This window comes from Marmota flaviventris, chromosome 2 (genome assembly GCF_047511675.1).
Source record: "Marmota flaviventris isolate mMarFla1 chromosome 2, mMarFla1.hap1, whole genome shotgun sequence".
Lineage (NCBI taxonomy): Eukaryota > Metazoa > Chordata > Mammalia > Rodentia > Sciuridae > Marmota > Marmota flaviventris.
Window position 1 is genome coordinate 3,105,451 of NC_092499.1, and position 24,408 is coordinate 3,129,858.

Below are 24,408 nucleotides of genomic sequence, written 5' to 3' on the forward strand. Positions count from 1 at the left end.
TTTTTGGACATTTACAGTCATTAAAAGTCCTGTCCAGGGCTGGACAAGTGCCCCCTGGAGGGTCACAGTGTCCTCCCTCTTCCCTGGCTATAACCAAGGAAGTGCCTTAGAAGGGCTTTAGCTTTCCTTCCCCGGGGGCCTCCTCCAATCTTCCCTGGATCCTCAGCTGCAACTCGTTTGCACCTCTCACTCCCTCCAGACTCTTCCCTAGTCACCAACCAGGCCTTTGTGTTTTTAAAAGAGGGGACTCTCAACTCCGTGTTCTCTGCCTTTGCTTTCTCTTCCTGTCCCTTCTCTGCTCAGCTGAACCCCCTAGTCCTGAAGTCCCTTTGACTGCGCCCAAGCCCCCAGAGCTGCCTATCCGGGACGCCCCGTTGCCCACTGCATCAGGCGTGCAGCTCGGTCCTCTTCACTTGTCCGTGGTATCTGGGAAGACTCTTGGGCCTGGCTGGCTTCTTCTCATCTTCCTGGCCTCTCCTGGAGAATGAGTCCATTTTACAGGTGAGAAAACTGATTCTCTAAGATGAAGTCTTGCCGGGCTCATCAGCTGCTAAGTGTAGTTACCAGGCCAGCTGCAAACCTGGCTTCCACCTGCCATGCTGGGCCGGATGGCCAGGGTGCCCCCAGGGAGCCCTGGGAGCCGGGTGGGGGAGGCGTCGGGGCTGCCCGCAAGCTGCGCTGCTGACCACATCACACTCTGCCAGGCTGCAGCCCTGGGCGCCGGCTGGAAGGCCTGGCGTCCTGAATGGTGGTCAGCGAGAAAAAGAGAATGAATAGATGAGTGACTGATCATAAGGCGTCAGAGCTAGGCTGAGGTGCACGCGGCTCCTGAGGTTAGACCACAGCTGAGCCGGGAGGAAGCTGAGCCCGGACTTGCCTGGGCGGAGGCTGGCGGGGCGCGGGCATCTCCTCCGCCAAGCTTCAAACACCTGCCTGGGGCCGCAGTGCTTGTGAGGCGTGGAAGGCTCCCTCTGGCTGGGGGCGGGGCATCACCTAGCTGACCCGGACAGTGGCCACCGGAGCCGACCTCAGCAGCGATGCGCTGGTTGATGCGCCCTGGGCTTCCCCAGCATCAGCCCTGCATTTCGCACCAGCACTTGCCAGGGATCTAACAGACAGAGGTCTTGGCATCTCCGTACTTTGGGCACTATAATAAGTGACCACAGGCTGTATGACCTAAAACAATGAGAGGGTATTCTGAGCCCTAGAGGCCAGAAGTCTGAAATCAAAGTGTCCCCAGGTCACACTCTCTGGGAGCTTTAGAGAAAATGGAATACTTGCCTCTTAAGCTTCCAGAGGCTGCTGGACGCATCACTTTCATCCGTGGCCACATTTCCGCCTCCTCTTTGTGTCTGTATATTCTCCTTTTGCATTTCTCTTATAAGGACACCCGTGATGACTGTGAGGCCCACCCCTCCCCCTTAGGATCTCTAAGGTAGTCACATCCTGCAACTTCTTCACCATACAACCCTCCCAGGTTTCAGGCCATGGGACCCAATATCTTTGTGGGCTATTATTCAGCCTATTACACTCAGGCTGAATGGAGCTAATAACCTGCCCAAGGTTGCTAACCTTAGGTGATAACAAGAACAAGAAAGTGTGGCTAAAGTATGCAGGCCATTTTTGTGTTGTTGTTTTTTTTTTTTTTTTTTCAAAGAAAGGCAGGCGATTCTTCGCCTGCTGGTAAGGGGTTAGATGGAAGCTTGAAGTCAGCGCACTACGAAGGGGCCAACAGCAGGCAGACCCCCTTTCCCTACAGTTGCACACAGGAAGCTGATGGGAAAGGCTGTCAGCGACAAAGCTGCCACTTGTCTTTGCATCTGACTGGCTCAGTGGGCTTGCCTAAGCCCCTTCCTGCCCTCCTTGAACTTCAGCTTCCCCATGTGCTGATCCTGACCATTCGTGTTGCTCCCTGCACACATCAGCTGTCATCTGGACAACGTTTGCTGCCTTCAGGGACAAGGGTGAGCTGAAAGAGCAGACCCAGAGGTCTAGCCTTCCATGGGGATGAAACCTCACATGGACAACTCAGGAGTGGGAAGTTGTTAGAACAGGACTCTGTTCACCAGGCTCTAGTACCTCCTCTCCTGAGGTGTGATCTCAGACATGAGCTGTCCAGGGCTGGTCCTCTGAGTCAGCTCTGAGTCCCACCTACACACCTTCCCTGTGGGGTGGCCAGACTCAAAGCCTCCTTTCACAAAGAGGGCAAGAGAATGATGACTCGGAGTGTGTAATGTGCCCAAGTGAAGAATGAATAATTGATGTATTTGAATATTAATCAACAGGAATTGGCTTTTGTAGTCAGCAAAGCCCAAAAGAGCTTCTGATAAAGTGAACTCTCCAATCTAGACCTAAGACAAACAGACAAAAATGAGACATACTAAGAGCAACAACAAAACTCCCGAACTTCCTAAATCTACCCTAAGAACAGAAATCTACTTAGAAGAGGTCCTATTTTTGTAAGCATGTTATTTTTGAAAATTACAGTTTCAGGGTTGAAATAGAAAAAGGCTTACTGTATGGGCACGTGTGTGCACACACACCCATTGTATGTGTAAGATGGCATCGCTGGCTTCCCACACCTTGGGCTGGGACCTGAACAGCATCCTTGTCTCCTCCTCTTGCCCTTCTTTTCCAATCATACTCTTCCTCACCAAGAAGACCAGATGGAACCTGGCATGGTAGCACACACCCGAAATCCCAGTGACCCTAGAGGCTGAGGCTGGAGGATTGCAAGTTCAAGGTCAGCCTCAGCAACTTGATAAGATCCTAAAATAAAAATAAAAATGGCTGGGTATGTGTCTTAGTGGTTAAGTAATTCTGGGTTCAATCTTCAGTACAAAACAAAAACAAAAATATCAGGGCTGGGCTTGTGGCTCAGTGGTAGAGCACTTGCCTAGCATGCATGAGGCACTGGGTTCAATCCTCAGCACCACATAAAAATAAGTAAATAAAAATATTGTGTCCAACTACAACTAAAAATATTTTTTAAAATACCAGATAGATTCATTGACAAGTTTATCCAAACATTTAAAGAAGGATTAAAATCAATTATTCACAAACTCTTCCAAAATTTCGAAGGGGAGGCTGCATTTCCTTATTTTTCATATTTTTATTGGTGCATTATAATCATACATAATGGTGGGAGGCTACATTTCTCAACTTATTCTACAAGGAAAGTATTTCCAAAAGAAAGCAAAGACCAGAAAACTGAAAACCAATAACTCTTTTAAATATAAATGTAAAGATTCTCAACAAAATAGTGTAAAGAATTCAGCAATTTCCAAGAAAACATGTACTATCACCAAATGGTATTTATGTCAGGAGTGCAAAGATGGATTCATATCTGAAAGTGAATTAATATATCAATAGAATATAAGACAAAACCATATCATCATATTAATAGGCACAGAAAGAGCATTTAACCAAATTCAACACCCTTTCATGTTAAAAAAAAGTTAACAAACTAGGAATAGAAATGAACTTGGTCAGCATGGTAAAGGGCACCTACAAAAAAACCCCACGCTTAATAGTAAAAAATTGGATGCTTTCTCCCTAAAGTCATGAGCAAGACAAGGATGTCTGCTTTGGGCACTTTTATTCAGCATTATACTTGAGGTTTTAGCTAGCACAATTAGGCAAGAATACAAAATAAAAGGCACCTAGATTGAAGAGGGAAAAAGGGAGACTATTTCCATTTTCCAATCTCATGATCTTGTATACAGAAAATACTAAGGAATCCATGAAAAACTAACAGAGTTAATGATCAAGTTAAGCAAATTTGTTGAACTTGTTTAATAGACAATATACCAAAATTAACATTTTTGTATAACATACAAAATCAATTGTATTTCTATTGAGTAGCAAAGGGAAAATTGATTAAAGACATTAGGAAAAATGTTATTTACAATATAATCAAAAATAATAAAGTAATAGAATAAATTTATCAAAAGAAGTGCAACCCATAATTTAAATTACAGAAAATTGTTGAAAAAAATTAAAGAAGACTTAAATAAATGAAGACATTTCAGGTCCACAGATTGGAAGACATAGAGATAAGATGACAATATTCCCTAAATTGATCTACGGATTCAATGCAATTCTTATCAAATTCCCAGTTGATGGGAAGCTGATGCAGGAGGATCAGAAGTTCAAGATTCACCTGAGCAAACTGCAAGATCCTCAGCAACTTAGTGAGAACCTGTCTCAAAAAAACTCTCAGACTATTGGGGATGTAGCTCAGTGGTAAAGTGCCTCTCAGTTCAATCTCCAGTGCCCACCCCCCAAGAAAAGGAAAATCTCAATTAACTTCTTTTTGTGAAAATTGACAAGATGATTCTAAAGTTCATATGATAATCCAAGGAACTCAGAATAGCCAAGGGAACCTTAAAAAGAGAAACACAACAATAGCAACAAAAAAACAGAGTTAGAAGACTTATACTTTCTGATTTCAAGAATTAATATAAAGCTACAGTAATTGAGACAATGCATCATTGGCATGAAGGAAGATATACTTGTAAGTCAGTGGAGGAGACTTAACCTCCTTTACAGTCAACTGATTTTCAATGAATATTTGAAGGTAATGCAACAGGAAATAAAGATGCTGAATCACAGGTCAAAGAATGAAGGTGGATCTCCTCCTCAAACCACAGGCAAAATTCAACTCAACATGGGCCAACTATATAAATGTCAGACACACTCTAGCCTTGCAGACCTAGAACAAAGCACAGAAAGTATGACTAAGAATTAGAAAATGTAAACAGTAACTACAAATGTTCAGAGATTTAAAAAGAATATGAAAATGCTATAAGCAACTTTGTATCAATAAATTTGAAAGCTTTTACAAAACCAATTAATTGCTGGAAAACTATATCATAACAATCCAGGAGGATAGAGAATAGTTCTATAACTATTAAAGAAATCAAAGGAAGCCTAAACAATTTTACAGGTGAGTTCTACCAGATTGTCAAAGATGACATTATTTCAGTTTTACACAAATGCTTTTAGCCAAGTACAGAGGCTAGAAATCCATGAACTAAGCAAATATTTTAGAAAGCTAGAAAAGGAACAGCCTATAGCATAGAAAATCATAATGAGAACAAAATAGTGAAATAGGAAACAAACATATAATAGAATCAACAAAGCTAAAAATCTCAGCCCTAGCGAGACTGATCAAAGAGAAAGAAAAAAGCACAAAGGACAATGTCAAGGGTGAGAAGACAGTACTAGAGATTCCTAGATGTCACAGTCTTGAACAGGTAGAAGAAAGAATTGAAAAAACCTGAAGATAAGGCAATTGAAATTATTGAATTGGAAGAACAGAAAGAAAAAAAGACTAAAGCAGAATAAACAGAGTCTAACGCACCTGTCATATTGATCAGGTAGAACAATATTTGCATTATTGGAGTTACAGAAAGAGAAGGGAGACAGGAAAAGAGATTTTTGCCATTAAAAAAAAAAAAACAGAAAAAGAGATCACATAAAAAATATGGCTGAAAAAAATGTCTCAGATTTGATGAAAGACATGAATACAAATATTCAAGAACTCCAAGTAGTGCAAACTCAAAAGACCTTCACTGGAACACATCGTAATCAAATGCCCCAAATCAAACAGAATAGAAACTTGAAATTAGCAAGAGTGAGTTGTTATATACAAGTGGTCTCCAATCATATCATCAACAGATTTCTCATCAAAAATTTGGAGGTAAAAAGGCTGTGGGTCAAGATATACAAAATACTGAAAGAAAAAAATTTTTCCAATCAACTGTCCCATATCTGATAAAACTGTCCCTCATAAAAGAAGAACAAGTTAAGACACTCCCAGAAAAACAAGAGCTGAGAGAGCTCATTACTATTAGATCTGCCCTATGAAATATGCTAGAGGGACTCCTTCAGGTTGAAAATAAAGGGCAGTAAACAATAACTCAAAGTCATGTGAAGAGCTGAAGATCTCCTATAAAGGTGAGTACCTGAACAATTATAAAGCTAGTAGTATTGTAGCTTTGCTTTGTGACATTACTTTTTATTTTTTATATGATTTAAAAGACTAATGAATTTAAGAAAAAAATTATTACTCTATGTGTTTTGGACATGCAATGCTTATAGATACGATTTCTGACAACAGTAACTGAAATAGATATTGACAGAACGATATAGGAGCATAATGTGCTATCAAAGTTAAACTGGAAAAAAAATCAAACTAGAGCCGGGTGTGGAAGGCTGAGACAGCAGTTAGTTAGGGCATTAGAACTTTGACATATGAATTGGAGGGGACACAATTCAGTCCAAGACCCCACCAAGATGGACTCTTTTTTAAAATATTTATTTATTTATTTATTTTTAGTTGGACACAATATCTTTATTTTATTTATTTATTTTTATGTGATGCTGAGGATCGAACCCAGGGTCTCACACATGCTAGACGAGTGCTCTACCACTGAGCCACAACCCCAGCCCCAAGACTGACTCTTGAAGAAACAGAATATATGAATAGACACGTTACTTGTAAGAAGATGGAATCAGTAAAGAAAAGCTTCCAGACGAAGGAAACCTCTAGGCTTTAGAATGGCTTTACTGGTGAATTCTACCACACATTGAAAGAAGAGCTAACATTAATCCTTCTCAAACTCTTTCAAAATGTGGAAGAAGGCACACTTTCCAACTCATTCTAAGACATCAGCATTACCCTGACACCAAAGCCAGACACAGACATGACAAGAAAAAAAAAAATTTACAGACCAATATTCCTTATGAACAATGACGTAAAAATTCTCAAAAAAAAAAAACCTAGCAAACTGAATTCAGCAGCATATTGAACGAATTATACTCTATAACCACATAGGATTTGCTCCTTTTGGAAAGCAAGGCTGGTTTAATAGATTAAAAATGAACATAATACAGCACATTAACAGAATGAAGAAAGAAAACATGATCATCTCAACCATGCAGAAAGAGCATTTGAAAAAATTCAATACCCTTTCCTGACAAAAACACTTAATTAGGAATAAAAGAAACCTACTTCCACATAATTATAATAAAGATCTTAAAAATCATTTATGGCATCATGCTCACCAATGAAGGACTGGAAGCTTAAAAAAAAAAAAAAAAGAAAAAAACAGGAACAAGACAAAGAGGCCTACTTTCACCATTATAGTCAATATGGCTTTGGAAATTCTCATAAGAGTGACTATACAGGAAATGAAAGGCAACATTAAAACCAAAAATGAAATCATCTCTGTTCACAGAAGAGCTGAACCTATAGGTGGACGGTTGTAGAGATTCCACAAAAACCTGTGAGAACTAATAGACGAGTTAGGCAAAATAGCAAGATTGAAAAATTAATATTCCCGAGTATGGTGGTATACACCTGTGGTCTCAGGTAGCTTTGGGAAACTTAGGAGGTTGGATCACTTGAGCCTGGAGTTTGAGGCCAGCCTGAGAAACACAGCAAGATTCCATCTCAAATAAATAAATAAAAATAACATGAAAAGTCACTTATGTTTCTATACACAATGAATAATCTGAAAAGTAAATTACAAAAACAAGGTAATTAGCATCAAAAAGAATAACATACTTAGGAATTAACTAAGGAGGTTAAAACCACAAAATATTACTAAAAGAAATTAAGATGACAAATAAATGGGAAAATATCTCATGTTGATAGATTAGAAGACAATAATGTTAAGATGTCAGTATTACCCAAAGCACTCTTCATCTTGACTGTAATCTCTATAAAAATCTCAGTGGTATTTTTTGCAGAAATAGCAAAATCCATGCTAAATTCACATAAAATCTCAAGGGATCAAGAATAGCCAAGATGGGGGCTGGGGATATAGCTCAGTTGGTAGAGTGTTTGCCCTGCATGCACAAGGCCCTGGATTTGATCCCCAACACACACACACACACACACACACACACACACACACACACAGAATAGCCAAGACAGTCTTGAAAAGAACAAAGATGGTTCCTGATTTCAAGACTTACTACAAAGTCAGAGTAATCAAACTAATGTGGTATTGGCACAAAGATAGACATAATAGACCAATGGAATAGAACAGAGGACCCAGAAATAAACTGCCCCCATGTATGATTCAATGAGGATGGAAGGATTACTCAGTGGGGACAGGACAGTGGTTTCATTAAATGGTACTGGGAAAACTGGATACCCATATGCACAACAATGAAGTTGATCCCATACTTTACACCACATACAAGGCTAACTCAGAATGGGCCAAGAGCTTAAACATCAGCACCAAAACTATTAGACTGTCAGAAGAGAACACAGAGAGACCTTCCTGAGACTGGATTTGGTAATGATTTCTTGTACATGATGCCCAAGGAACTAACCAAAAAGGAAAAACAGACAAATTGAATATGAAATGTTCAAATTCAAACATTTGTGAATCAAAGGACACTGTCAACAGAGTGAAAAAGTATCCACAAAATGGGAAAAGATATTTACAACTTGCCTATCTGATAAAGAGTTGCTATCCAGAATAGTATATAAAGAACTCTTTCAACTCAACACAAATGAGTGAAATATAAATAAAAAATGGGCAAAGACTGGGTGTGTAGTAGAGAGTGTGCTTAGCATGCTCAAGGCCCAAAGAGGGCAAAAGACTTGAATAAGCAAGTTATGGTTTGGATACGAGGTGTCCCATAAAACTTCTGTGTGAATGCAGGAATATTCAGAGGTAAAATGACTGAGCTCTGAGCATTGTAACCTAATCAGTCCATCCCAGTTGAATGGACTGCCAGTGGTAACTGTAGGTAGGTGGGCATGGCTGGAGGAGGTGGATCACTGGGGGCATGTCCTGGAAGGATGCATCCTCTCTATGTCCCCTTCCCCTTGTTCTCTGCCTTGCTGCCTGGTTGCCAGGAGGTAAGCAGCCTTCCTCCACCATGATGTTCTGCCTCTCCTTGGCCCAGAACAATGGCCTCTGCTTACCACAGACTGAACTTCTGAAACCATGAGCCAAAATAAACTTTTCCTCCTCTAAATTATTATTATTTTTTAAAAAATATTTTTTAGTTTTTTTTTTTCTGATGGACCTTTATTTTATTTATTTGTATATGGTGCTGAGGACCGAACCCAGTGCATCATACATGCTAGGCAAGTGCTCTACTACTGAGCCACAACCTCAGCTCCAATAATAATAATAATTATTATTATTAGTATTAGTATTAGTATTAGTATTAGTATTATTTTGGTACTGGGGATTGAACCCCAGGGTGATTGACCACTGAGCCACATTCCCAGTCCCTTTTGCTTATTATTTTGAGTCAGGTCTGGCTAAGTTAGTTACTTAGGGTCTCTCTAAGTTGCTAAGGCTGGCCTTGAATTTGTCATCCTCCTGCTTCAGCCACCTAGGTGCTGGGAAGACAGGCATGTGCCTCCACGCCCAGCCTCTAAATTGTTCTTGTTTTATATTTTGGTCATAGCAACACATGGTATTTCTCCATAGGGGATATACAAATGGCAAATATGTATGTGAAATAATGAAAGGTGCCCACCATCATTAGTTGTTAGGAAAAAGCAAATTAAATCCAACAGGAGATAACATTACACATTCATTAGTGAAGCCATTATTAATAAAATCAACTACAACAAAGGCAAATAAGTGTTAAAGAGAATATGGAGACACTTGAGTAAGTACTTGTGCACTGCTGATGGGAATCTGAAACGGTGCAGCCACTGTGAAAAATGGATGGTGGCTTCTGGGGCAAAACAAACAAACAAACAAAACAGATGAAGAATTGCCATATGATCAGCAATTCCATTTCTGGGTAGATACCCCAAAGAAACAAAAATGAGGTTTTAAAGAGACATTAGCACACCCTTGTTCATAGCTGCATTATACAAAATAACTAAAATGTAGAAGCAATGCAGGTGTCCATCAGTGGATGAATGGATTAGCAAAATGTGGTATTGCCATATGTTAAATTATCATTCAGCCTTAGAAAGTAAGGAAATTCTGACACATGCTGCAACATGGGTGAGCCTTGACAACTTCATGCTGAGCAAAGGAGTCGATCACAAAAGGACAGATACCACAGGACTCAGCTGACACGGGATGCCTACAGTGGTCAAGTTCATGGAGATGGAAAGTGGAATGGTGGTTTCCAGGGTCTAGTGGAAAGGGAGAATGGAGAGTTAGTACTTAATGGGTATGAAATTTGGGGTTGGAAAGATGAAAAACATCCTGGAAATGGATGGTGCTGATGGTCCAGTGCATGCTCTGAATGTGCTTAATTCCACCATACACTTAAAAATGATTGAAATAATAAAGTTTGTTATGTATATTTTTTTACATAAATCTAAATATTTCTTTAAACTGAAAATATTTATGAAATTTTTTATATATTTTTATTTGTTCTAATTAGTTATTCATGATAGTAGAATGCATTTTGTCATATTGTACACAAATGGAGCACAACTTCTCATTCTTCTGGCTGTACATGGTGCAAAATCACTCCAGTAGTGTAATCATACATGTATATAGGGTAATAATGGCTGAATCTTTCTTTTTTAAAAAAATATTTTTAGTTGTAGTTGGACACAATATGTTTATTTTATTTACTTCTATGCAGTGTTGAGGATCAAACCCAGGGCCTCACATGTGCCAGATGAATGCTTTACTGCTAAGCCACAACCCCAGCCCCTTTCTGTATCTTTCTACCTTCCCATCTCCACAACTCCACCTTTCCTTTCAACTCCTTCTTTCCCCTTTACACAAACCAAAGTTCCTTCATTCTTCCCTATCCTCCAGTTCCACTATGGATCAGCATCCACTTATCAGAGAAAACATTTGGCTTTGGTTTGGGGGAGTTGGCTTATTTCACTTAGCATGATATTTTCTGGTTCCATCCATTTACCTGCAAATGCCATAATTTCATTCTTATTTAAGGCTGAGTAATATACCATTGTGTATATGTACCACATTTAGTTTATCCACTCATCTATTGAAGGGCATCTAGGTTGGTTCCATAGTTCAGCTATTGTGAATTGAACTGCTAGAATATTATTTTTTAAAATTTTTATTTTAATTTTTTAGTTGTTGATAGACCTTTATTTATTTATTTTTATTTATATGTGGTGCTGAGAACCGAACACAGTGCCTCAAACATGATAGGCAAGTACACTACCACTGAGCCGCAGCTCCAGCCCCTAGAATATTTATTTTTAATAAAGGAGTTCTTTCATATTCCAGATAAAAAGTACTTATCAGATACATGTTTTGCAAAAAGTTCTCCTACTCTGGATTTCCACTTCTCATTCATTTTATTTTATGCTTCATAGTTTATATATGCATCCTATGTATCTTCTCTAGCATATATCAAATAATATATTTCAAAGGAAAGCAAAAAGAAACTTAAACAGCAAAACAACTGTAGAAGCTCTTAGGAAGAAAGACAATGAACCTAGATGGGAACCTGAGCCCAGTTGCATCATACTTTCATCATTAGCTCTGAACATTTGAAGACCCTGAAGCAAGGTCTTCAGTGTTCTGTGTAAAAGTGAACTTCAACTCAGAACTCCTCATCCAACTTATTTATCCATAAAATGAGGGGGCAGGATAGAAACATTTTCAGACCCACATACTGTGGAAGAACAGATAATGTCTAGCAAATACTTACTCCCTTCCCCTGACCTCCAAGGGAGGACGGTGCTTCCTTGCCCACTGGCACTGGGCTTAGCCATGTGACTTGCATTGGCTAATAAAATGTAAGCAAATGTGACACCTAGCAGAGGCTTGAGCTAAGCCTGATGGGGACTTGGGCTGACTCTCACCAGAAGAGGTATCTATCGGGGCTGGGGATGTGGACAGTGGTGTGGGTCCTTGGTAGAGCACTTCCCCAGTATGCCTGAGTCCAGGGAAGGCAAAGCAGGGGCAGAGAGGAGGAGAGGAGAGGTGAGGAGAAGGGGAGTGGAGGGGAGGGGAGAGAAGAGGGTGGGAGGGGAGAGGAGAGACATTCCTCAGGTAGTCGCTGGTTCAAGGTGAATAAGGGACCAATGGAGCAGGGCTTGTGTCCCTCAAGCTGAGAGTCAAGTCCAGCCCAAATCAGATGCGTCATCCGAACCTCCCCCAAACTGCAGATGTGTGAGGGAAAACTACACGGTTGTTTCACCACTGAGTTTTGTGATGGTTTGTCATACAGCAAAACCAAAGAAATGCAGACTCAGAATTTTAGCTCCCACAGACCCTTTCTTTGAAAGTTACTTGGGGATTTGAAATGACAAAAAGAGGGACACAGGGCATGTAGACAACCGAAGACTCAATTGTCAAGAGAAGATCCAGATGATGGTGGCCTGGGGTTTCACCTGGAGCAGCGAGAAGATGGTGTGAGAGGGAGGCATCCAGAAAAGCGGACCAGGCAGGCTTCAGTGTAACCTTCAGATTTTGGAAGTGCTGAGAGGTGTAATAAAGGAAGAAAATGCAACAGACAAAGAAAAGTAATTTGAAACTCTAAGGGGGAAAAAATAAAAACTGAATAAAGAAAAATGTGGCGCTGCCCAAATTGACTCTACGGTGATAATAATTTTATAATCTTTATAAAGAAAAGTATTGATGGAGCTTCATCTTTAGAATCAGGCTATAGATAAAGGACTGAAAGCTTTCTTCTAATTGCAGATGATTAGAAACACTGCCAACCTTGACCAGGTAAAAGCTGGGAGGCAGAGCCAGAAGGCAAGGTGAGAGGAGTGAAGGTTTTCACCTTCCCTTTGGGCAGAGACTTCTGGGATAGAAGGACAAATAATACAATTGTAAGTACTATTTTTACACCTACAAAAGTGACCAACAGAGGTTCTGAAAATAGTAACTGGGAGTGAGAAGGGATGTAGAAGGATGGGGTGGTGAGTCAGCTTCTCAGGTCATGGACAGGCAACAGTCGTGCAATGCATAAGGACCTGTATGTCAATGACATACCACATGTATGACAGTGCTGAAAAATTCCTATCTCCTTGTGACATCACAAGAAATGAATTTCTCAGGTGTTTGTGATGCTGGTATAAACAAACCTGTGCTGCAGTCATATAAAAGTACAGCTCTTACAATTACATAGAGTGTATAATAGTTGGCCATGATGATAAATTACATGTATTTTTTATACTACTTTTTTTTTGGTACTGGGGATTGAACCCAGGGACACTTTATCACTTAGCTATCTCCACAATCCTTTTTATTTTTATTTTATGTTTTTATTTAGAAATAGGGTCTCACTAAGTTGTTGAGGCTGGCTCAAACTTGTGATCCTCTTGTCTCAGCCTCCCAATCACTAGAGCACTTGGGATTACAGGTGTGCACTGCTGTGCCTAGCTTAAACTATACTTTAATCAGTATTTTAGATGCTACCCCTACTATTTAAAAAAATGCTGAAGAACATTTCACTGTAAAAGAATATGCTATCTGCTGGCGCAGTGTCACACGCCTTTAATACCAGTGGCTCATGAGGCTGAGGCAGGAGGATTGCAAGTTCAAAGCCAGCCTCAGGCATTAAGCAACTCAGTGAGACCCTGTCTCTAAGTAAAATACAAAATTGGGCTGGGGATGTAGCTCAGTGTTTCAGTGCCCCGAGTTCAGACCCTGGTACCCCACCTCCAAAAAAAAAAAAAAAAGAATATGCTATTTTAGGAAAAGTAACACACACCTGTAATCCCAGTGACTTATGGGTAAGTCAGGAGTATTGAGTTTAAGGCCAGACTCAGCAACTCAGGGAGGCCATTAACAACTTAGCAGAAACCTGTCTGAAAACAAAAATAAAAATAAAAAGTGCTGGGGATGTGGCTCAGTGGTAGAGCACACCTGAGTTCAATCTGTGGTACCAAAATCATCATCATCATCATCTTCATAATATCATCATCACCTAAGTCTTCCAGGGCCTGGGCCTCATGTATTTAGTGCTCAGAGCATTTTAGATGGCATAGTTTTCTCCTGTGTTTGATTTTGTGGGTTTTGTTCATCATAGCCCTAGGAACAACAGAAGGTACACAGACACCATGTAGCCAAGACGTGTAGGCCAACTACACTTAGGTTTCTGTAATTCTACTCTATGAAGTTTGCACAAGGATGAAACCCTCTGAGGACACATTTCTCAGAAGGGGGCTCATCACGAAGCACAGCGGGATTGTGGTCAGATGCCACTCACCAGCAAACCTCCAACAGAAAGATGAGTTTCTACAGGGAGCTCTAAGGTGGGGGCAGGGCTCGGTTGCTTTTCAATACAAGTTTGGGGCTCTATTTGGGTTTTTAAATGCGTCTCCACATGATTTACACAAAAGAAAAGGAAAAGAAAAATATCCAGGCTATTTGATTTAAAAGCTTGTGCCTTTAACCTCTGTGCCTAAAGACAGATGGAGACACACACACACACACACACACACAAGAACAAAGAAACAGGAGGTGGCGAGAAGGCGCAGTAGTGGACTCCTCTAGAGGCCGGGAGCCTGGGGCAGGGGGCGGAGGGCGGAGGGGACGCAGCTGGTGGACCCGCGCTGGCAGCGCTCCCTGCGGACTTCTGGGTGGTTCAGGCCCCTCCAGAGCCCTGGGCAGGGAGGCCCGGAGCAGCCCACAGCCCTGCCAGCCCTGGAGACCTGGGCAGCCCGCCCCTCGGTTCGGCAGTGGTGCCACCAGGCCCACCGGCCCCAAGGATGCGGCTGCACCAGCCCCACGCGGAGCTTCGCCTGCCCTCCAGCCTGGGCCTCCGTCCAGGGACCGACCGTCTCTGGACCTTCAAGGGTCTCTCTTGGTGCTGTTTTAGCATCTTTCTGTGAGAAAGCCTGGGTCGCTGTAGCTGATGGGGAGGAAAAGGGCGCGGGGTGGGGAGGACCCGTATGCTCCGGAGAGCCAGGGGCAAGACTGGCATCTCAAGAGACAACAGGTGTGTGTATGCCAAGGTGCCCACTTGTTTAGTTTTCTAAAAAAAGCTTGAGCTGCCTCCATCCACAGACACTTATATCTCTGGGAGACCCCCCAAAAAGGCCCAGGGCAGCTCCTCTCTACACCTGAGCATACAGCCGGCTCAGCTCTTGGTAGGCGCCTCTGCACAGGGAGGGCTGCTGCTCCTCTGCTATCCTCCTGCAGTGCTCTCCCATAGGGACCCACCCAGCCCCTGGGGGTAGGGGGGGAGAGAGAGAGAGAGAGAGAGAGAGAGAGAGAGAGAGAGAGAGAGAGAGAGAGAGAGATTCAGAAAGAGAGATAAAGAGAAAGAGACAGAGCTACAGAAAGAGACAGAGAAAGAGAGAGACAGAAACAGAGAGAAAGACAGAGAGAGAGACAGAGAGAGAGACAGAGACAGAAAGAGAGACACAGAGATACAGAGAGAGAGAGAGCAAGAGCACATGCCAGCCCACCCCATACATACTGGAAGCCTGGAAGTGGCAGTGAGGAGCCCAGTGATGTCAAGAGGTCTCTGTGGCCCTGATTTGTCTGTCTGGCTTGAGTTTGGACCATCTTGACTAGTCCACTTGGAGCAGTACTGAAGACCCTTGGTCCTTCTCTGAGCTTTCCTCACATATTAACTACTGACAACACCCCAAGGCCCTGACTGTCCCCTCTTACAGGTTAGACGGTGAGACACAGAGGGGGGCTAGGACTTGCTGCAGAGCTGGAATCTGGGGGTGCCACCGAGGGCTCCCTCCCTGGCTCTACCCTATCGGGCTCTCAGCTCTGGGGCTGAGCCCACCTCCCCCAGGAGTTGACCAGGAAGGGTCTCAGGTCTATCATAGGTAAATATACAGGCATCTTGCCATCTTCCCGCACATCTTCCTGCCTGAGGTCCCTCCTCCAGAGCTGCTGCTCTCCACAGTGTGGGAGCTACACCTGGTTCTCAAGGGGGAATCACCTTCATAATAGTGTCAAGGTGTCTGCCTTGTTTTCTTTTCTCTCATGTGCAGAGTATGAAAAGCTCGTTGAGGGCTGTGGATATAGCTCAGGGGTTCCATTGCCAGTACCACTAATAGATAAACAAATAAAGGAAAGGAAAGGAAAAAAGAAGACATTTCTGTTGATTTGGTAAACGGCACATGCCTGTAATTCTAGCTTGGGAGGCTGAGGCAAGAGGATTTAAAGTTCATGGATTGCCAAGACTGGGCAATTTTAGAGAGACTTGTCTTAAAATCAATCAACTAAAGAATATCTAGGTGCTAATCAGTGCATTTCTAGAGAGGTAAAATATTGTGCCTTTTACTGCTCCATCATGTCCTGCTTTAAAGTCTAACCACTTCAAAAACCAAGTAAAATACATGTAGCCTCCTCACTAGAAAAATTAAGAAAGGGGAGTGTGGTGGCGCATGCCTGTAATCCCAGCAGCTCATGAAGCTGGAACAGGAGGATCATGAATTCAAAACCAGCCTCAGCAATAGCGAGGTACTAAGGAACTCAGTGAGACCTTGTCTCTAAATAAAATACAAAATAGGGCTGGGGATGTGGCTTGAGTGCCTCTACATTCGATTCCTGGTACAAGAATAAATAAATAAATAAGAAAAGGGCTAGGATAATACAAGATCAACACCCATAAATCAATAGATTTCCTATATTCCAAAACTGATTCAGTCGAGGAAGAAATCAGGAAAACCATTCCATTCACAAAAACCTTAAAAATAAAATACTTGGGTATTCATTTAACCAAGGAGGTAAAAGAGCTCTACAATTAAAATTAAAGAATATTGAAGAAAGAAATTGAAGAAGACCTTAGAAGACGGAAAGATATCCCATGTTCTTGGGTAGATAGAATTAATATTGTCAAAATGTATACCAGAAACAGTATACAGATTCAGTGCAATGCCTATCAAAATACCAATGATATTCTTCACAGAATTAGAAAAAAAAAAACAATTTTTAAATTTATTTGGAAGATTAAGAGACCCAGAATATCCAAAGCAATACTAAGCAAGGAAAGAGAACCAGGAGGTTGTCACAATACCTGCTCTGAAATTATACTACACAGCTGTAGTAACAAAAACAGCATGGTCCAGACACTAAGACAGACATGAAGACCAACTGAATAGGACAGAAAACACAGAGACAGACCCATAAACCTGTAGTTGTCTGATATTTGAGAAAGATGCCAAAAAATATCTGGGAGAAAAGAGAGCCTTTTTAACAAATGGTACTGGAAAAACTGGATAGATAAATACAGAAAAATAAATTAGCCCCCTATCTCACCCTGCACAAAAGTCAAATGGAAATGGATCAAAGGCTGGGCTGAGGCTGTGGCTCAGTGGTAGAGCGCTTGCCTAGCACATGCGAGGTGCTGGGTTAGATCCTCAGCACCACATAAAAATAAAAACAAGTAAAAATAAAGGAACTGTGTCCAACTACAATTAAAAAAATTTTAAAAATCATGTAACTCATCATATTAAAAAAAGTGGATCAAAGACTTAGGAATTGGTCTAGAAACCTTTCAACTGCTGTAAGAAAACATAGGATCAGCCCTCCATCACAAAGATGCTGGCACAGCCTGTCTTAACAAGAGCCCCAAAGCACAAGAAATGAAGCAAACCATCAAAAAGTGGGATGCTATTAAACTAAAAAGCTTCTGCACAGATAATAAAATGATTAAGAATGTGAAAAGAGCCTACAAAATAGGAGAAAACCTTGGCCAGCTACTCTTTCAATAAGGGAGTAATATCCAGAGTATACAAATAACTCAAAAAGCTTAGCCCCAAGAAACAAATAACCCAATCAATAAATGGTTGAAAGATCTAAAGAAAAATTTCTCAGTAGAGGAATCACAAAAGGCCAACAAATATATGAAAAAAAAAATGATCAACATCTCTAGCAATCAGGGAAATGCAAATTAAAACTGCATTAAGGGGCTGGGGTTGTAGCTCAGTGGTAGAGCCTAGCATGTGTGAGGCACTGAATATGAACAAATAAAATAAAGGTCTATTGACAACCAAAGTATATTTTAAAAAACTACGTTAAGATTTCATTTCACTCTAGTCAGAATGGCAATGATCAAGAATACAAACAATAAATGCCGGCAAGGTTGTGGGGAGAAAGGAACACTTACACACTGTTGGTGGGACTGCAGACTAGTACAACCACTCTAGAAAGCAGTGTGGAAATTCCTTAAAAAACTAGGACTGGAATCACCATATGACCTAGCTATCCCACTCCTGGTATTTTCCCAAAAGATCTAAAATCAGCACACTACAATGACATAGTCTCATCACTGTTTATAGCAGCACAATTCACAATACCTAAATTATGGAATTGACCCAGATACTCATTAATAGAGAAATGGATTAAGAAATTGGGTGATATATGTACTCTGGAGTTCTATTTAGCCATTAAAAAGAATGGATTTGTGGGATTTTCCGGTAAATGAATGGAAATGGAGAATGTGCTAAGTGAAATTAGCCAAACTCAGCAACTCAAAGGTCAAATGTTTTCTCTCATATGGGGAAGCTAGAGAAAAATAAAGGAAACGGGGAGGGTGGGATAAGGAATCAATCAAATACAAATTATTAGATAAGAAAAAGGAGGTCTAATCAAGTAGAGGAAGGAGAAGGAGAGGGGAGAAGGAGGGTGGGAGGGAAAAAGGGGATCATAAACTGAAATAGATTTCCATGTGTGTTTGAGTTTGTTGGGATGAACCCAACTACTGTGTACAATCATAAAGATCTAATAAAAAAATCATAACAAAAAAGACATACAGATTCATGTTTGTATAAGTACATACGTTGGGATAATACTGGTAACTTTCTTCTTTATAGTTTTTACACTCAATTCTTAATATTCACAAAAGCAACAAGGGGTGCAAAGAGGTGAAAGTAGGAGGATGTCCAGGGAAGGCCTTTCCAAGGAGACATCGAGGTAAAGACCAAGTAAGGAAGAGATGTTGGAGGGAGAGTAAAATGGGCTTGAGAAAAACTGCACACTGTAGATTCCCATGAGTTAAAATACAAGTAAAATTGTTTTTAAACACAGAAAGGAAGGAAGAAAGGAAGGAAGGAAGGAAGGAAGGAAGGGAGGGAGGGAGGGAGGGAGGGGAAGGGCTGGGGATGCAGCTCAGTGACAGAGCACCCCCTGTGTTCACTCCCCAGTGCCACACACACAAAAGTATATTATTTGATAATATGTAATGAGTTTTTTTTTTAATATTTATTTTTTAGTTTTCGGCAGACACAAGACCTTTGTTTGTATGTGGTGCTGAGGATCGAACCTGGGCCGCACGCATGCCAGGCGAGCGCGCTACCACTTGAGCCACATCCCCAGCCCTGTAATGAGTTTCTTGTCCCTTTAAAATGAGTCAATGAATGCTTTTGTCATCTCTCAGTCCCTATTCTAAAACAGTAAGTATCGATGTAACCCACACAGGCAAAAGCTCCGGGGAGTCCTCCATGGTCTTGAGAGCTCGGGGAGCTCTGAGGGCTGACAGCTTGTGAAGTGCTGTGTGATCAAGAGCATATACCTCTCCCCGAGTGGGAGTTTCAATTCAGATAATACCAATTTGGGATGGTGCCCATTTTTGCCAAAGGTGGGGTGTCCTACCCTTCTGTTGACCCAGAACTTTAACTTACAGCCTGTTTCAGCGCTGGGCAGCAGGGGCTTCTCAAGGCCTGGGATATGGCATCTTGATACATGGACAGAGTTTTTCTTCCTCCACAGAAGGCCTCAGGATCCAAGGCCAGCAGGCCACATGGATTTTCCTTCCTGCCTCTCTTTCTCAGCTTCTTCTGGGGATCACGGAACAAACCCCATGTTTACTCTTTCCACCATCTCCTTCACACTCTGCAGCAGCTTGCATCCCTTCTCAAATCAGCAGGGCCATCTGAGTCAAGGCCATCCCACGTTCTGTGGGTCATAGTTACTGTGGAGGTAACCTGCTGCCTCCAGCTGTGAGGGCGGCAAGCACTCCTGGTTTTATGATTAGGATCTTATCAGCTCTCCAAGAAGCCCCCTGATCCCCCTCCCTGTGCACACAATTTGACTCCCCTGGATTGGGCATATTTGTTCTGTTCAATCCTAATTCTTCCAGATGTTTACCTGTGCTTCAATATTTAAGTGGATGGACTCAGCGCTCAGGGCTATACCCTCACCCTTCTGGAGTGGATTATGTTGATTAATCTCTTGGTTGACTCCATTCCATCATCAAGATGCTCTTCCCAGAAAGCTGGTGGCTGCTATATTCCTTGAGACAATTTATATTTGGGAAGGTCTCTCTGTCACCTTTGTGCTTGAATGATGGCTTCTGGGTCAAATAGTTTGGGGGCACATTTCTCCTTAGAACTATGTGAACACTCACTGGTTCATATCTTCTGCATGAAATACGACTGTGGAGGTGTCTCAACCAGCCTGGCATCTATGGGCTACTTGATTTTTCTGGTTGGATTCCTGAAAAAGTCTTTCTTTATCCTTGATGTTCATGAATGTAGAGTGGGTCTCAATACCTATGGTCAAAAAAATTTTTTTTTGTAATTTTTCTTCTTTCTTTCTTTCTTTTTTTAAAGAGAGAGAGAGAAGAGAGAGAATTTTTTTTAATATTTATTTTTCAGTTTTCGGGGAACACAACATCTTTATTTTATATTATGTGGTGTTGAGGATCGAACCCAGTGCCCTGTGCATGCTAGGCGAGCGTGTTACCGCTTGAGCCACATCCCCAGCACAATTTTTCTTCTTTCTTTCTTCTTATTATTTTTAAAATAAGACATTTTAAATAGCCTATTAGGGTTAATTTTCCTCAATTTCAAAGAAATTATCCAGTGTTTTATTTTTTATTTTTCCTTTCATTCCATTGTTGGATTCCTGGTTTGAAGAGCATTCTCATGTCATGGTCCCCTCTCCCTGTACTTCTTTGCCCTTTATTTCACATGCCTGGTGATCATCTCACACTGTCAGATTCTCTTTCAGCGGTACCTATTCTGTTTCTTGCTGTTTGGGAGTCCATTCAATATGTAGTGTCCGTGGCTTGGTCCTGGGGTCCTGTCTTGAGCTCCCATGCTGCCAGGTCTCTCAGTTCTGTCACACAGAAGTGCAGTTGGGCAAGTTCCTTTCTGCCATCAGTTGAGTTTCCCCCACTCTTGTTCCTATGCTTGTCTTTTTGTTTTAACATTGCTGAATTTTCCTTTGCAGATTAAAAAACAAACTGCAGAATGCAGCCCAGGATCCCAGCTTGCATTTGGTAGGAAGCGCTCTTTGGTCTTTTCCAGCTGCCACAACAGAACAGCACTGTAAACAACAGAGGATTGCTTTCTGACTACTCCAGAGGCTGGGAAGTCCAAGATGAGGTGCCTGTCCTCCTGCCTCGGCAGGTGTGTTCTGGTGAGGCTCCCTTCCTGGCTGTGGATGACTGCCTCCTTGCTGAGTCCTCACTGGCAGGCAGAAACTGAGCTCTCTGGTGGCTGCTTATCAGGGCACTGATCCCTTTGTGAGACCCCACCTCTGACCTCATCTAAGCCTAACTACCCCCAAAGGTCCTGTCTCCAAATCCTCTCACACTGGGGGTTAGGACTCCCACACAGGGATTTTAGGGGGACACACTGTTCCGGTCACAGCAGCCACCTCTGAGCAGCAGTCTCCCTCAGCCTTTCTTCTTCTTTTCGTCCTTCATGGCGCTCAGCTTCTGGCTTCGTTTCGGTGGCCCTGCACTGTGCTTGCGCATCAGCCGAGTTCTTTCTTTCCATCTGGTTCAGGGTAAGCCAGGCCCTGGCTTAGGCCTTCTGTCTGCTCTGACATTGGGTGGAGAAATCTTCCAAATTCCTCCCATCTTGTAGGGGACTGTTTATCTTCCCCTCTGTATCAGTTAGGACTAAGTTCAGCTGCATATATCAGGAAAAAAATATAATAGTGGCTTAAACAAGAAAGATTTATGTCTACTTGCATGCTCTGGAAGAAATCTGGGCAGGAGCAGAGCAGAGTGGGCATGGTGGTTTTGTGTCAGCACTGGGCAGGCTCCTAATAGGCTCAGACCCACTTGCTTCTCACAGCAAGGCCACCCTGACCAGGCACGACTTCTCTAGTATTCTGGAGTGAGGACATTTACAGAAGGAGGATTAGGGAGAAGAATCCCACCGGGCTGCTGCCTTAGTCCTGAGGCTGTAACGCCCCTCTCCCTTTCCTCATTCTTCTCTCTCTGCCTTCTGCCCACCCCACCTTCTCCACTGGGTCCTTCCAGCCAGCTCCCTTAGGAGGACTTCCTGCCTATGGACTCTAAGACCAGGATTGCCTAGCCTGGTTGCTGTGGGGCTCTGCTGCTGTGCTCACAGAGCTGGCTGAGCCCTCCCTGCTCTGCCTCCCTATGTAGCACCATCAACAGTCCCGAGGAGGAGCCCTAAGTGACTGGGTAGCAGCCACAGCTTTAGGGCCAACAAAACTTGTACTGTCTCCCATGGCATAAGACCCATTCTAACCCCTGGACCTCAACCACAGAGCCTGGAGGTGGTTGACAGTGAGCTGCTTCCATGTCTTGTTCTCCAGACCCGTGACGTGTTTACCCATCAGTTCTCTGGGTAGCTCTGACTTCAGTGTTGGGGGATATTTTGTTTAATGATGAAAACAACAGTAAGACAATGACCAAGAAAGCACATTAGAACTTCACTTGCATGTCCAGGATACAGGTGACCCCTTTGCTCAATCTGACACAGTTTTAGAATACTGGAAAAATATTTCCTCAGGGGCTGGGGTTGTGGCTCAGCAGTGGAGTGCTTTCCTCGCATGTGTGAGGCACTGGGTTTGATCCTCAGCACGGCATAAAAATAAATAAGCAAATTAAAGGTGTTGTGTCCATCTATAACTAAAAAAATTTTAAAAGAGTTCTAAAAAACTTCCTCATTTTTTGGATGCAATTAACAAAATAATGGCTATAGGCAATCCATCACTTTCTTAATTCAGGCAATCCACACAAAAGAAACAAATCAGGCCCTGATTTGCAGTGTTTGCCAGTTTTCCTAGTAAATATCAATTTAAACTACCAATTTGCTATACTGAGCGCAGTGGAAACATATGGGGAGCTTTTCCCCAGTTCAAATATATTCCCCACTGTCCACAAATTCACACATGGTCTCACTTGGCCATTTTTCTCCCTATTCAAAGTGAATGACAAATTACATGGCTGGAAGCTCTGCCTTTGGGAGAATGTCCTCCTTCAGGAACACCTGACTGACGCTGTTGTGTATTTTCTTCTGCCTCCAAATACTGAAGTGATCCATCTGGAATCAAGTGGTGCTTTCCCCAATCAGCTGGTCACTGTGAAATCTCCTGAGGCCATAGGTATGAGTTGAGGAATGGTGTTGGTGTGATTGTAGAAGGTGACCTGGGAGCGGCCTGTTTGTGTCCTTTGGGCCTGCTATGCCATGCCCCAGATGTGTCACTTCAATCAGATGGTGGGTTGCTGTTGGGCCCACCTGAAAGAAGACTCGGAAGGTCTGGCAGAGGCAGCTCATTTTGGGAAGTTCTGACCATTGCACACTCAATGTCTCATAGGAAACCTGTTTTTTTTTTTTTTTTTTAACCAGGGTCTAGATAAGCCAGGGCTACTTTTTGGATGGCCTATAGTTCTCTGCTGCATCATACACAGACTTTCCCAAGAACCCTAGGGGGCTACACTGTGACTCTCCTATGGGGGCTCACCAGAGACTCACATAGCATCTTCTTCAAGCACAGATATCTCTTGTCTTTTCTGTTGCTATAATAGAGTGCCAGATTAATTGTAAAGTACCTGGTTAACTATAAAGAATAAAAGTTTCTCTCACTCACGGTTCTGGAGGCAGGGAGTCTAAAAGCCTGGTACCAGCTTCTGGTGTGGGCCATGCTGCTTCATGAGAAGTCACAGGGCATCATGTGGTGAGACAGGGTTAACTGCTAGCTCAGGTTTCTCTTCCTCTTCTTATAAAGCCACTGTTGCAATCACAAGGCCCCACCCTTGAGATCTTGCCTAATCCTCATTATCTTCCAAAGGCCCCACCTCCAAACACCATCAGCATATGAATTTTAGGTTGAGTTTCCAACACATAAAACTTGGGGGACATATTCAAACTGTCTTACCTCTGGTTGTACTGTATCTGCTGCGCAGCTCTGGTGCTTGTGTGGCCCCTGGAACAAGCCCTGTTTGCTCTTGACCCAATTCTAAACACCCCCCTATTCCTGGCCAGTCCTAATAAAGGGTTGGATCCACATTCCCAAGTGAGAACAGTGCTCCCCCAAGATCCTGGAGAGCCGGAGCAGACCCTGTGCTTCCTCCTAGTGGTGGGAGATGCCAGGTACAGTGCCTCACCTTTCATGGGATGTGGGGGGAGGCGTTTCCTGGCAGGCCTCAAACCTGGGGAGGCTCTTGACTCTGTCCTTGAAGCTCAGCATCTCACGGTGTCTTTCGCCCCAGCCCGTCTGTGTTAAAGTCACACGTCAGTGAAGCCGATCAATGTCCATTTTGCAAGTGATTTAGGTCCCTTTGTCTTTGACA

At 42.5% G+C, this 24,408-nt stretch overlaps 1 protein-coding gene across 4 annotated transcripts in view; it reads right to left on the reverse strand.

Annotated features, from left to right (window-relative positions):
- Mark3 (microtubule affinity regulating kinase 3) overlaps positions 1 to 23,794 on the reverse strand; it is a 135,237-nt gene extending 111,443 nt beyond the window's left edge. For all 4 annotated transcript variants that reach the window (XM_071607502.1, XM_071607501.1, XM_071607500.1 and 1 more), the window contains exon 1: positions 23,706 to 23,794. In XM_071607502.1, coding sequence (XP_071463603.1) covers positions 23,706 to 23,759 — 54 coding nt within the window. In that variant the 5' untranslated portion in view covers positions 23,760 to 23,794. The remainder of the gene's footprint in view (positions 1 to 23,705) is intronic.
- Between the last annotated feature and the right edge of the window lie 614 nt (positions 23,795 to 24,408).